The sequence below is a fragment of the Microtus oregoni genome, unplaced genomic scaffold (assembly GCF_018167655.1).
Source record: "Microtus oregoni isolate MIOR12 unplaced genomic scaffold, Mior012 000014F_ref0000157, whole genome shotgun sequence".
In the NCBI taxonomy this organism is placed as follows: Eukaryota; Metazoa; Chordata; class Mammalia; order Rodentia; family Cricetidae; genus Microtus; species Microtus oregoni.
In genome coordinates this window covers 37919388-37934598 of record NW_024543073.1, presented here as the reverse complement: position 1 = coordinate 37934598, position 15211 = coordinate 37919388, and the positions used below count along the sequence as shown (strand labels likewise).

The 15211-nt window shown below is 43.9% G+C and overlaps 1 protein-coding gene and 1 non-coding gene across 2 annotated transcripts in view; one reads left to right on the top strand and one right to left on the bottom strand.

Moving 5' to 3' along the window:
* Rhobtb3 (Rho related BTB domain containing 3) overlaps positions 1 to 15211 on the bottom strand; it is a 57565-nt gene that overhangs the window by 23014 nt on the left and 19340 nt on the right. The window contains exons 6-8 of the mRNA XM_041663186.1: positions 12523 to 12888; positions 5333 to 5445; positions 1406 to 1526 (exon numbers count right to left, since the gene is read on the bottom strand). Of these exons, the coding sequence (XP_041519120.1) occupies positions 1406 to 1526; positions 5333 to 5445; positions 12523 to 12888 (600 nt within the window). The remainder of the gene's footprint in view (positions 1 to 1405; positions 1527 to 5332; positions 5446 to 12522; positions 12889 to 15211) is intronic.
* Positions 7567 to 7702, top strand: LOC121456022. Its single transcript, XR_005975575.1, has one exon. It is a non-coding gene; the product is annotated as a small nucleolar RNA SNORA71 (small nucleolar RNA).

The following is a 15211-nucleotide window of genomic DNA, read 5'->3' as shown; positions in this document are numbered from 1 at the left end:
AACCCCTAACAAAAAGCCTACCCTACGTTGTCATGTGACCCCAGGACTTTTGGAAGTTCATCTTTCAGAGTCTGCTCAGCATAAAATTCATCAACTGTACATCACAGATGTGGCTAAAGGTCAGACCTCGGCCACCAATAAGAGGTCACGTGTGCAAGAGCGTCGGTTACCCTCCTCCAGAACACAGACACTGTTATTCTAGCTTTCACAAAAGGACTTGGTAAAGGTAGGAATACTTTTTAATTTATAGGCTAATTTTTTTCTTAGCAGTGGACATCGTGCTGTCATTTGGAATGTGAAGCTTCTTAGCCAGCTATCCTGTTGTTTCTCTGGTGTCTAGAACACCCAGGCACTCCCCACAAATGCCTTCATCAACAGCATTCCCCTAGGAGTAAATTCTGTGATTCCTACTGGCTGCTCCTCTAAGAAGCCTTTTCCCACCTACAGTGAGACACCTTGGACTCTTCATGTTGGCAATCAATGTGAGCGTACCACTACCAGGGTCTGGTTAGTCAGCTGCAGGTCTTCTAACCTGATGAGAGCATTGCAGATGAGCCTATGGCTGTTGAGTGGCTCCCTCCCTCACCAGGAAGTTTTAAATGTATCTCAAGGTCACTCTCACGCTCCCACTTTCAGAGTCCCAGACTCACACTGCATTTGGTGCTGCCAATAAAACTTTGGGAAAAAATTCAATTCACTAGTTTTATTGACATACGACCAAAATTAAAAGTAAGGAGATTCTTTCTGGGGAAAGATTAAAAAATAAAGGCTATGCTAGCTGCCACGTATTTGCAAACAACTCCTCTTATCCTTGCATAATTGAAGGTATCTGACAACTCATCTTTAAGATTTTGCATTTAATCTATTAAAGTGACAGAATTATACATGCAAGTAATCTGCCCTGGGCTTCCAGGACAGCTCTTTATTAAAGATGGGTAGCATTACTTCCCCATAGAGAGAAGTGTAATCCAGGTGCTCTGGTGATAAGAATTCTCACAGTATTTCGAGACACACTCAGCAATAACTGTGGGTGCCTGATGTAGGTCAGACAATTTTTTTAAAAAACTGAATAAACAAAGCAAGAGATAATATGCTTTTATGATAGATGGCTTCAGATGAATCAGAAAACGGGATCATAAAGAAATATACAAATTAAACTAAACACTAAACATCATTCCATGCCCTGCAGATCCTGAAAAGTAGATGAAGTATATGGAGGGAAAAACCAAATATAAAATGACTTTCTTAAAACTAAGACGGTATTACTTCATGTTCACATCACTTCATTTCCTACAACAGAAAGCACTAATTCCTCCATCCCAAGTATAGAAAGCTGAACGAGAACGCGAGGGGAACAAGAAAAAATCAGAACCATAAAATGCACTCTGTATGAGCTGAGCCACACCTTGTATTTCGAAGACAACATCAGCAAGCATTGGTTTATTGAGGAAAAACTTGAGCGATGTATTATAGAACCACAGAGGCTTTCTGGCTTGGTAGGTCTTGCAATTCCGCAGGCAATTGATCTATGAGGATAAAACAGACATGTAGAAAGCTGTTTAGTATGATTTGATAGCACACATGGAAAACTGCAGGTAAGAAATCTCAGCTGCCTGTCTCACGATGGCACCTCCAACCACATCTGTGAAGGGTGCTTCCCTCAAGCACTATGTCTGCTGCCTGCTTCACGATGGCACCTCCAACCACATCTGTGAAGGGTGCTCCCCTCAAGCACTATGTCTGCTGGCTGGCAGGTGAGCAGCAGCAGGCCAGCAGCAGGCCACTGAGCACACAGCACAGCAACTGGCTAGGTGGTGGCCAGGGATCCTGACTCCCTGAGAGCCACTAATACAACGCGAATAAATCTTTATTTCTTTATCACATAAGTTCTCTTATGGCCTAGCAGGTCATTGTTTTCTCCTAAAGAAAGAACATTTAAAAAAATCTCAGATTGGTGAATTTAGATTTGAATACAATTTTCTAATGATAATTATCTTTTGTTTGTTTTTATTGTTGTTGCTGGTGTGTTTGCGTGTGTGTTTGCATGTGCGTGCATGCGTGTGTGTGTGTGTGTGTGTAGCAGAGGTAACTGGAACCTACAGACAGTCCCTGGGACTCTGCCCACATCACATGACCTGTCCCAGCACACCTGCTAGCCCAGCTCCCACAGTGCCTCCACCCACCTCAGCTTCAGCACTGGGTTAATTTGCTGAGGTCTCTCCAGACAACCCCTGGTGGTCACTATCTGACAGGCCCACGGCCCCTCTTTCCTCACCTCCATCCTTTTCTTTTGTATTTTCTCTAACTTTCCTTTACAATGAAATGAAACAAATCTTAACAGCATTTTCAAGTAAAGCTGCCCAAATTAGGCTACAATCTTAAATTGTATGGCCACAATCCCTCAGTTGGAATGATTTAGTTATGGCTCTATTTGAAATTATTTTTACTTTTTTTTTTTCGGTTTTTCGAGACATGGTTTCTCTGTGGTTTTGGAGCCTGTCCTGGAACTAGCTCTTGTAGACCAGGCTGGTCTCGAACTCACAGAGATCCGCCTGCCTCTGCCTCCCGAGTGCTGGGATTAAAGACGTGCGCCACCACCGCCCGGCCTATTTTTACTTTTTTTAAGACAGTTTCTTTGTGTAATTCTGTCTTGGAACTAGAACTAGCTTTGCAGACCAGGCTGGCCTCAAACTTAGAGATCTGCCTGCCTCTGCCTCCCAGAGTACTGGGATTAAAGGTGTGCACCACCACCGCCTGGCTGTTTACTTACTCTTGGTGACTCCATCAGTTTCCTGGCTGTATTTCTGACCAGCTAGGGAAATGAGGAGCCTTTATCCTTCAGAAATCACAAAGCCAACTCCAGCAAGAAGAATAAGTGATACCTAATTGTCTACCTTGGGCTAATCTACTTTGGAGGTAAGTTTCCAAAATTGTGTGAAGGAGGAAAATGATACAATCCTCTTGACAAGGTGTAGAAGGAGCTGCGGACAGGCCTGCTTTTTGTCCCTCCCAGCTCCCACACGACTAGCTTTACCCAAAATAATTACATGGAAACTGTATTCTTTTAAACACTGCTTGGCCCATTAGCTCTAGCCTCTTCTTGGCTAACTCTTGTATCTTGACTAACCCATTTCTAATAATCTGTATAGCACCACAAGGTGGTGGCTTACCGGAAAAGATTCAGCTCCATCACATCTGCCCCCACTTCCCTTCTTCCCAGCATTCTGATCTGTCTACTCCACCCACCTATGTTCTGACCTATCAGGACAAGCAGTTTCTTTATTATTTAACCAATAAAAGCAACAGATAGACAGATGACCTTCCCACATCAACAAGGAAAAAGAAAACCCAGTTCAGCATGAAATCCAGAAGCAAGACAGAAGGGCAGAAAGCAACAAAGGACCAGCTCCTCCAGTTGAAGATCTCAGCACTGCACCGCAACATCCACTGGAGGAGCTGATGTTTAGCATGCAAGTGACTGGCACGTGTAGAGAGTGGCCGCCAAAACCCAGCCTGGAAGTAGAGAGCTAGCAGGGCGTTGGGGTATATCTTGTTTTATGTGCAGTCTGAAAGAAAAGGCTAAACTGCTCAAAACTGCAGTAATAATTTGTGGCATACTCACAATTTAAATTGACACTCCCATCTGCCAACACAGTGTTACATTCCTATGACACACTTGAGAGACAGAGAGTATTTAGCGTGGGAGCGGCCTCCCACCTGTGCAGGGAAATCAGTTCAGTGTCATGGAATTCCATAGTCCAGGCTTCTCATCATTGGTCTGAGTTGATATTACTCTCGGTACCACAAAGGGCCAAGTGCCAGATCAGACCCAAGGAAAAGATGGGTTCGAACACCAGCAAGACTCTGAACATTCCATGTAGATAAGGGTTCTAAACCTGCGCATCACGGATCTTATAGAGATATTCACTATGTATGAAGTATGTGTGTGAGAGAGATGGAGAGAGAGACATTCCCCCGGTTCATCAACTCATCAGATGTTCTGCGTAAAGAGAATCCAGGCATTTGTGCATCCTTTTTTACAGGACTGTTCAGCCGAGTTAGGTTGAAAGAGAGCTATTCTGATTCCTGTAAGGCTGCTCAAGCCGGGATTACCTGCTGCACTGAGTTACTACACCCCTTAATTCTGTGTTTCTCTGTTAATTTCTTTTCTCAACCAAGGAAAATTAAGAACCTTCCTGAAAAGCTAGTACAAGCCAGGTGTGGTTGTACAGATGTAATCCCAGCACCAGGGAAGCTAAAGTAGAAAGCTACCAGTCTGAAGCTAGTCTGGGCTACACAGAGAGCTTGAAGCCAGTCAGGGCTACAAAGAGTTTGAAGCTGGCCTGACTATATAATGAGTCACTGTAACAACAACAACAACAAAAACCCAGAAAGTGGGGGGAGGGGCAGAGAAATGGCTCAGTGAGCAAAGTCACCTTCTGTCTGTGTAACCCTGGAGCCCACACAGTAGAAGGAAGAACCCACTCCTACAGACTGTCCTCTCAGCTCCACGTGTGCTCCTGGGCACACACAATTGTGTACACAACTTTTAAACATGAGAAGAAATGAAAACTAATACAGTTCATACTTTTCAACTATTGACTTTAAATGTTATTAATGTTCAGTTATCTGTTAAATAAAGGAATATTTGCCTTATATTTTGCTAAGCATTGTGCTTAGCTGAACCTTATTTTATCTACTGCAGCCAGTTGGCTTATCACAGACTCTGAAAGAATACACTGGCTAGATTGTGCAACACAGTTGTCTTAAAGTTTTACAAATCTACTTTTAAAACTTTTACAGACTCTGTATAATCTAAATCACTGCAGTTTTATTGTCTTACAACTTCAGTATTTTTATAACCTTGAACCCAGTTTGTAATTTTGAACAAGCACTCAAGAGACTCCTCAACTGCCCATTTGGTTAAATATATTGCTCAGAACTCTTTAAAAGTTTACGGGAACAGCCCTACTCCCCAAGACTCCTGGAAAATCACATGGTGTGAGGATGGGTACCTCCTGGAGGCAGCTGCAGCTGCAGGAGGCTAGCAGTTCTCATTCCCAACATGGGCTATGTGTTCCCAGGGCCCCAGTGGGCTGTTGTGAAAGCAGAATTCACAAGTGAACATTTCAAAGGCATGAGTCATGCCTAATTTAATCCTTACATAAAGTAAAATCTTAGTAAGAAATACATACATTTCTGTTTAAAACATTTAAATAGAAACATATACACGAAAAAAGCATTTCTATTTATGAATTATTTAACTTTGCTAATGACTCACTGTTATAGTATCAAAATGAATCTGTTATAATTCAGAGTCAAAGTGATTTACCTTTCCTGGTGTTTTTAAAAGGCATTTCACTTTCTCGATTACATCTGAAACATCCCCTGAGTCGTTCAGCTTCCTCCTGATGTCTTCTTCCAGCTCTTCCCACTGAAAAGCACCTGGAAGGAACCACGTGTCAGGAAGTCCTATGTGAGTAGGAGGTATGAAAAGCTTCTAGATTACAAATGCTTCCTTCTTTTGTATTTAATTTCTCTGGAGCAAACATATCTCTTTATGATTGAAGTGTGTGTTTAACAAGTTAGTTTGACTTCCTCTAATCCAATGGTTCTCAACCTGTGGGTCATGACCCCTTTGGGGTCCAACAACCCTTTCACAGGGGTCGTCCAAGACAATCAGAAAACACAGCTATTTACATAATGATTTATAACAGGAGTAAAATTACAGTAATGAAATAACAACGAAAATAATTTTATGGTTGGGGGTCACCACAACATGAGGAACTGTACTGAAGGCCACGCATTAGGAAGGTTGAGAGCCACTGCTCGGAACAGGCTTCCTCCTTGGCAGCCACAATTTCTGCAGCAGGTGTTCAGCTGGCAGCACCGGCCAGGATGAGTTTCTGTGAAAAGTGATCTGCTTTCAGGAAGACAGTCAGTGTGGCTGTTCCCACACTGAATGCCTTCACCACTAATGGAGAGTGAAGGCCTCCCCTGGTCTGGAAAGCTGCCCTGCAGACACACATTCACTCTGAGGCTCAGGTGATACGTCTACCCTGGAACTCTCCAAAACTAACCTGAGAAAGGCAGTGAGGGGGTTTTCTGACACACTCATTCCCAGAGCCCACAGCGGCAGCAGACCTTTTCTGAGCATCGCCTCCTTCCTGGTCATCTGCAAAGCTGCTCTTCTGCCCCTCACTCCTGCCCACCGCCTTTTCTCCAAAAGATGATCTTTACCCAAAATGCCCTCTCCTTGGCCTAAGCACTTTCCTGCCCAACCTCCCTGCTTCCAAAGACCTTTCATCCTTGGGATCATCCTATTATTCAAGCTAAAATTTAAAAATTATTATTTCTGCTCATGATGTTCCAAGGAGTCTTAGTTACTGTTCTACTGCTGTGAAGACCAAGGCAACACTTACAAAAGAAAGCGTTTAACTAGGGGTTTACCTATAGTTTCAGAGGCTTAGTTCATTATCATCGTGGTGGGCAACATGGCAGTATGCATGGTGCTGGACAAAGAGCTGAGAACTACATCCTGACCTGCAGTCAGGCAGGCAAAGAAAGAGAAGCCTGGGCCTGGTGTGGCTTTGGAAACTCCAAATCCCTTGCCCACTGACACACTTCCTCCAACAAGGCCACACCTCCTAATCCTTCTAATCCTTTCAAACATTTCCACTCCCTGGTGACTATGCATTCAAATATATGAGCCTATGGAGGCCATTCTAATTCACTCCATCACCTTCACCCTTCCATGACTTACAGGAGGTCAAACTCCTAAAAATCAAGTTAAAACAATATACCACGGACAGGCAGGTAAGGAGGTCCACCTTTCAGCTTTATCTGCCATTAACACTTGGGTGACTGCAAGGAAGTCATCCCGCCTGTCTGGGGGGTGATCAGGACCCTTTGGCATCTGCTCCTAATCTTGCCCTGGTGCATTCCTGCCTATCTCCATCACTCTGCAGATGCCCTCATGATTGAGACTGAGGACTGAGCAAGGCATATAACTCACATTTTAATTCAATGAGATCAGTCAACTTCTGCCAGTGAGAACCAAAACTGACTCGAAGATCCTGACCCATAGGCTCTCAAACCCTGAAGCTCAGGGTCCCTGGAACTTGTTTCTTAATTTTTTAAAAAAAAGATTGGTTTATTTTTATGTGTATGAATATTTGACTACATGTTTGTAAGTGAATTACATGTGTGCAGTGCTTGAAGAAACAAAATGAGGGTGTTAGATCCCCTAGAACTGTAGTTAGTCCGTTGCTAGCCATCACGTGGGTCCTGGGAATGGAACCTAGGTCTTCTGCAAGTGCCCTTCACCACCAAGCCGTCTCTCCTGTCCAGGCGTGTCAGCATTCCTGAGCGCTCTCGCCTCTTCTCTCTCTCACTCCAGTTCCGGGGCATTTTACATTTTCATCCTTTCATCTCTCCCTTTTTATATCGGTGATTTTTACTGGTCACACATAGTCTTCCCACAGTCTTACAAATTCTTTGGATCATCTTTCCAAAAAACCTCCCATGCACACATAAGACAAAAGATATGTATAAAAATGTCAGGACCCCTGTATTCAAAGGTGATTTTGTGGTGCGTATCCCTAGTCATTGATACCACGGGGAGAGGATGCCAAAAAGTTTTTCCCTGTATTTGGAAGGTTCATTCTTTCCTGTCCTTGCTAAATCTTGGTGCTTCTGAACACAGTTTTCTTCTCACAGCCTCTTAGTCTCTTGGCTGCTGACACCAGGCTCTGAGTGTCCTCTGCCAGTGCTGGGCAGTGTCCTCTGGGACTTGCAGACAGAGGTGTTTGTGTTGCTAGAGACCACAGAGCAAGACACTACACAGAGCAAAGCTGGGGCTGCAGCAGGCTCAGAGCATCACGAGACAGCTGATCACTCTGCTTAGTAACTAGCTCAGGCATGGGTGATCCTGACACCAATGCCTCGGAGGGCTATATGCTAGGCCCATGCCCACCCGCTAATAGCCTGGACTGACTAGAGAGAGAAGAGGTTTTTCCACTGAATCTGTAGCTAACTTTTCTGCCACCTCCCTAACCCCTGAGCAATAATTCTCATATATAAAAGAAGAAACAAAAATGCCAGGACTATCAAATGCCTTAGAAACCAATGGAGCCCAGACTGCGCCTCCATCCTAGCTGGGCATCATACTGTCCTGAATGAGAAGAGTTTGTTAGACTTTCTGGAGCTAGGGTTCCAGACACTGGCGTCTTTTAAACCCCCCAGAGCTCTACTGTACTCTGAGTGCTACTGTTGAGCGCATTCTTACTTTAAAAATTCCAGCCAGCCTACAAACCACAATCCCAGAGAACTTAGACAACAATGAGGACACTAAGAGAGACTTAAATAGACCTAATCTACATGGGAAGTAGAAAGTATAAAAAGACAAGATCTCCTGAGTAAATTGGGAGCATGGGGACCTTGAGGGAGGATTGAAGTGGGGAAAAGGGGAGAGGCAGGGAGGGGAGCAGAGAAAAATGTAGAGCTCAATAAATATCAATAAAAAATACGAAAAAATAAAAAATTAAAATCCCAGACATTATCAACACCCAGATAGTGGCACACAGCCTACAGCAGGCATAGCTTTCTTTGTCTACCCTCATCTATACTGAAGGAGAACACAGTTACAATATCGGTACTAACTTTTAATATTGTGGAGTAAACCTTACATATAGCTAATAATAGTAAAATGATGTTAACCAAAGAACATCTACACACTACCTCCATTCACAGGACTACCGGAAAGCAAGCAAGCATCGAGTAATCTGAATAACGGGCAAATCTGAGGGGCTGCTCCGCTGGTCGAAAACAGACTAGGCGAGAGCCAGAAATCAAGACAAAGTCCTAAGGGCACACAAGCGAGCAGGCTGCTTTCGTAGCTAGAAATACTAATCACCTTATCTTTGACACCCTAACTGCCAATAAAACAGCCATACTGAGACTAGGCCTTCCTTTCCGCGGTGACGATGTTTAAGATGAGATCCACCCCTGAACAATGTTTTCGGGATCCAGGGATTCAGCATTGCCAACAACAGGCACGGTGCCATGAGGCTGGACCTGTAGCAGCTCCTCATCTTGCACTGTTCACTGCGGTTTCCCAAAGATAATTTCTCAAATCCCTCAGCAGTTTACGTAGTCTGTTGAAGAGCACAGCGCATTCAGGTACCCTATGCTGTTTTCTGTTGCACAGGAAAGAGCATGCGCAGAATTGCGAGTATTGGAGAAAACCCCAGGCAAAGTGAACCCGAAGGCTCGCCCACCTGCTCACCTGCATGCGGAATTCTAGGTCACCTTAGGTCCACCTCAAAGCTGCATTCTCGAGTCTCTTACAAATATTTCTAACCATTCGAGATCACATGACTTAGGAATTTTCAAGTCAAGCTATCAAGTATTGTAAGAATGCTACAAGTGTATGCTGCTTCAGGGTAACTCCCCGAACACAGAAACTGCGGCTCTCATTCTGTTGTTAGCCCTGGTCCGCAGGCATTACTTACCAAACGTTAACACTTCTTATGCATCGGAAGGTTAACATACACCTGGACTGTATCTAAAAAGTTATTCAAAACTTTTTAAGAGGAAAACAAACTGAAGGCTCATATGTGAGTATAAAATGCTAACCGGACTTTGAAATAGTGACTTCTAACACCAAGCCAAAACATCTACATAGTCCAATTCCCAGAGGCAAAAAGCAAGTCTGGCATCATTTAGAAAGAACCTTTGTGGTCTGGTTGACTATTTTTTAAAGGGCAGAAGACAGGTTTATTGTAGCTTTTGAGTCCCTGTTTATGCAAGCTGTGCCATGGAGTTCTGCCCTTGCTTAGCAGCCCCATTGCCATACACAAACCACGGCTGTCCTCCAATGTCCCTGACAAATGCTGTGACCTGTGGACTGTGAAGAAACCAATATGCAGTGGGTCTGGAAACCTGCGCTCTGTGTAGAGGCTTGAAAATGTCTCAGATCTTCCAGGCCTTATTGAAGATCCTATGATACATGTAGCTTTAAGATTTTTTTGTTTCACTTTGTGTACATATGTGTGTGTGTGTGTGTGTGTGTGTGTGTGTGTGTGTGCGCGTGTGCGTGTTTCTCTGTAGCTCTGGTGCCTATCCTGGAACTAGCTCTTGTAGACCAGGCTGGCCTCAAACTCACGCCTGCCTCTGCCTCCCAAGTGCTGGGATTAAAGGCATGTGCCACCACCGCCCCGCCAAAAAATAATATTTTTTAAAGCACTAATCTATTAACAAATGAGAACCTAACAGAGAAAACAAACAAGAGTGATACTCAGCTATTTTGTCTGGGCAATGGCATCTGTGTTTGTTTGTTTTTCTTGTAATGAAAATACATGTGCAATGGTGGCTTTAGCATCTTCTAAAATGGAATTTAGGCTTCCTTATGCTCAGTTCAGATTTATCATTTGTACATAATTAAAGAATGATTGATATGAACTTGCAGATCCAGCTATTCTTCCTCTCCACCTGCACTGGGTTCCTTCTACCTCAGGCCAAGGTCAAACCACCCTATCTCGTGCCTGCCTGAGACACAGGAGACCAGAGCAGCAGTGCAGAAGTGGAGAAGATCTGAGCTGGCTGAGGAGCTCACCTTCCTGACATTGCATAGCCTCTGCTGTGCCTAGGCACCCCATTTCCTTGCTCCCGGCCCAGTCTCTCAACTGAAATCTAAGCCCCGTTTCACGAGCTGTGGCCCAAGCCCAGTATCAAACACCTGCTGGGAACAAAACTCACGCTGCACTCCACCCCAGTCACACCACCAGAATCTGGACACTCCGGTGACCTCTGACCTGTCTAGATGAGGAAAGGTCTCAATGCCGGCCTCCCTGATGGAGCTTCCCCACTGAATTCCTGTCTTTCCCACTCTACTTCAAGCTCCCTCCATCCCAACCACACGTGAGGCTTCGAAAGGCCAGCCCGAGCACACAAAGAATAGCATCATAGCTTCCAGAAACCGCAGCAACAATTCCCCCAAGCCCTGCTGGCCCCATCTTCTCCTCTGTGATCCATGTCCTAGGAAAGGACCCCTGGTCCCCAGAAGACAGCAAATAAGGACTGCATGTTTACCAGAGCAAATATACAGGCAAATAAAACCTCTGCAGTAGGCTCTGAGGGAATTCCCCCATTCAGAAAGCTGTCCTAGGTAGCTGGCAGGGGAAGGGGTGGAGGTACACCGAGAACCTTTTCTTCTCTTTGCCTTTTGTCCACTGGCCTGATTCCCCCATCTCTATTGAGCTGACTTTACAGTGTACAAAGCATCCTAGGAGAATGGCCGGCAGGTTCAGTCTCTGGGTACTGGACCTTTTTTACAGCTACAGTATTAAAGAAGGCATAAATAACTCAGAGTGCTCGTGTGCCTTCCAGGATCAAATGGATTTTATAGGAAGGCTGCTGAATAATTCATAGAATTTCAACAGTAAACTCACTGGAAAGTCAAACACCTCCGTCAGTGTTGCTTAGACATGTCATTACAACCATTTTTCTTAACATGCAAACATCTTAACTGTTTTAGACTTAGTATTAAATTCTGAGCTGTGAAATCCAAGTTTAAAGACTAAAATTTGTAGACCTAGAAGAAATCATGAACTTGATGGTTCCAGCTACTTGAACCTGCTCTCCAAGGCCACTGAAACACACTGTTAATCTCCCATACTGAAAACAGTAGGCCCTATGGGGCCACACTTGTGAATTTCCCAAATCACTATTCCCTAAGCACTACCATATTATTCTCACTTTTCCAGCAAAACTCAACTACAGCAATTCTTTTAAAAAACATAGTTAAATTTTAACCACCTAGTTTCTTTGGGTTGAATAATTTTTCACTGCATACATATCCCATTTTCAGTTTGCTCATTAATCCCTTGCTGACATTTGGGTCACATTCACCATTTTACCCACGGTGTCTATGAGCACGGCTGTACAGCTCTTCTTTGACGCCTGCCTTCAGTCACTTAGGTATATACCCAGAAGCGAAGTGCTATGTTATGTGGGAATTCTGTTTTTAAGTTTCTAACAACTGCTGTGTTCTTTCCAATGCATTAAAAATGACTAAGTGACAACCTGCATGACCCCGAAGATATGGCAAATGAAATAAACCATCCGAGGCACACAGAGTAGTCAAAACCACAGAGAGTGCAGCGGCTGCCCGGGGCTTGCCGCGATTTAATGGGGACATACTTTCAATTTTCAAAATAAAGAAATGCAGAGATAATGGAAATAACTGTATTCTAGAAATGCATCTACTATCATTGGATTGTACACTTAAAAAGGGCTAAAATAGCAAATGTAGCTATGTGATTTTGCCATTAAGGCAAATAAACTTGTCAAAAAGACAAAAAACTTGAACTAATTTCTACATATAAAGTAAATACTACATTTCATGTATAAGTATCACCTCAGATGTCAGGGGCTAAGATAAATGTAAAATTAACCCAGACTCTCACAGACTTCCAGGGAGCTTGAGAGAGCAGAAGGGCTCGGAAGAGTCGGCCAAGGTACCTGAATAAATGAAGCGCAGAATATCGGACAAACACGAGCAGAAGAGCGCGTCCTTCACGACGACTCGCAGGGGCGGGTTGCTGGGAGATTCCTGGCTAGCACCTGGACGCACAGCATCTCTGTTGATGGCGAAGAGGTCCCGGGTCATCCGGACGATGCTGGGATCCTGAATGTCGGTAGGGCTCTTCACATTGAACAGCAGCATGAAAACGTGGCTCACAGCGCAGAGAACAATCTTGTGGGCCTGCGCGACGCCCGTCACTTCCGGGTGGTAAAACACCACGTCCACACACTGGCAGCAGGACAGCAAGTTGTTCAAGTCGGAGTGGTAGTGCGATGCCTCGGCTTTCAAGACAGGCATCTTTTCTGTTTCCGGGGGACAATGAAGATAATAACCTATTTTTATGTCTATAGGCCCAGAGATGGGATCCTGCAAAGAACCAATACTTGCTCGTTTGCTTAAATCTACAAATCACTGATTTTGCACAGTTTAACCTAAGAGCACATGAACTAGTCCATCAGGGATTACCGAAGCAAATTTTACAGAACGCACATGAATACGACATTTCATTTTGTACTGAAGATGAAAACCTAATGACTTGAGCAATAAAGTAACATTTCTCATTATTTTTGTGGCTCAAAACAAACACTCTCCCAGGTACAGGCCTTTACTATGGGGGCTGGGAGTCAGCATTCTTCTGATTTAAAAAAAAATGAACTAAGTTCTGAAGAGCTTACTCTCAAATCCTCAGCATCTGATGAGGAGTGGAGGCCAAGGGGGACCACTTAACACCAGCAAATTCCCATGCCTTCATAAATTGCAATGACTCTAACTACTCTATTGTCTGACATCATCCTAACAATTTTACTTTGATTCCTGTCTTTTTTTTTCTTCTAGTGAAATGATCTCCCTCACCAATCAGCCAGTGGCTCTTCACTTAACATACCTCAGCCATGGTGGTGACTGCAATCCATGGGCTCCTACACAGAACATGCCCTTAGATTTCCCATGACTAGTTTGATCCTGCTGAAGAGAGAGCTTTCCATGAGCCCAGAATATATATCCTCAGCTCATGTCCTCCCCAGAAAACCTGACCTTGTTGACAAACCTGAGCAGAGGGATGTAAAGGAAAGACTGCCCATGCATGGCACCCCAAGCAAGTGAGTCAACTCCTTCAGCAATAGGAATCCTTTATATGGACGAGGCTTGGGAGCTGGGTCTGGGACCAGGTTCCCTGCGGTGCACCCCAGGCCACCCTACCTCACAGGACCCCAAATGCTAAGTCCCAGAGCCCAGCGCTAATCCTTAGAAGCATTCCACCCCAAAGACACCTGCGGGCAGTCACGCTGCGTCCTGTTTTATTTAGAGCTCAGCTCAGGGCTCTCTAAACTAAAAGACACATGAAACAGTCTTGTAAACACATAGGCTATCTCTGCTGCCCACACACTGCTGGGGACCTGATATACTATATTACCCAGACCCCCAAAGAAGCCACTTGGGGAGTTTCTATCAGTGTCAAACAGTGTTGGGTGTTTGGTTCTCTCCTTTGGATCAGTGAGAACAATTAGCTGTCTCCACTATTTGTTCTTTTCGCCTTGAAGGTATTTAGGCCCCAGAATTTACCACATCAGACCTTATCTGAACCTTATCTGAAACTGGAAGCCATTCCTCAGTTCTAACTTGTGTTCCCTTGGTTGACATCTACATTGATTCAACAGCTAGTTCTCCGGTGCCTACTTAAAGGTGGTTTTTCTTTTTGACAAATAGGAATTTCTCACATTTATGGAATACACACTGGTTATTTATACAATGTGCATCTCATCATCATTTCTTTGTATTTGAGGCTTTCAAACCCATCTTTTCCATGTCTTCATAAAACACAATAAATTATCATAATAAACTGTAGTTAGCTGGGCAGTGGTGGCACAACTTTAACCTCAGCACTTTCATGGCAGAGGCAGGCGAATCTAAGTAAGTTGGGCGCCAGCATGGTCTACAAAGTGAGTTCCAGGACAGCCAGAACTGCTATACAGGGAAACCCTGTCTCAAAAACCAAAACAAAACAAAAGTGATAGAAAACTATAGTCATGATTCTATGATATCAAGTATCTATTATTTTTAGAAATAATATTGAAGACAAACTGACCCAACAGATAACAGATTCCATGATTATGTCATAAACCATGTAAAATGTTTTGATGAGTGTGATTTTGTTTTTATATTTAAACTCTGTAGCACAAATGACAGTGCACACACACATTCTTTCATTCATCCTGCAGTAATTAACTCTATCATCCTGCTTTATCACTAGACACGAAGGCGCAGACACAGGCACATGCGCACACCAGCTGAATCCTTTAAAAGGTGAGTTGCAGGCATCAGACGACTGTGAGAACACTGACTTAGTAATCATGATAGGTGAGAAAATTAACAATAAACCTACAACCTCATCTTGCTTTCAGTTCAAATTAAGATTTCACCAAGTGTCCCAAGATTGCCTTTTAGATGACTTTTTGCACAGCACCCAGTTAAGACTGGCATGGCCTTTTGTAGCTACCTGTCAGTCTTTTATCTCCACGGTGCCTCTCTGCCACATGCTAAGAATCTATAGGATCAAACTTGATGTCAGCACTTTCTCAGCAGTGTGGTTTGACTACCACCTGCTCTAGTGTCAGTTAAAAAAGTCCT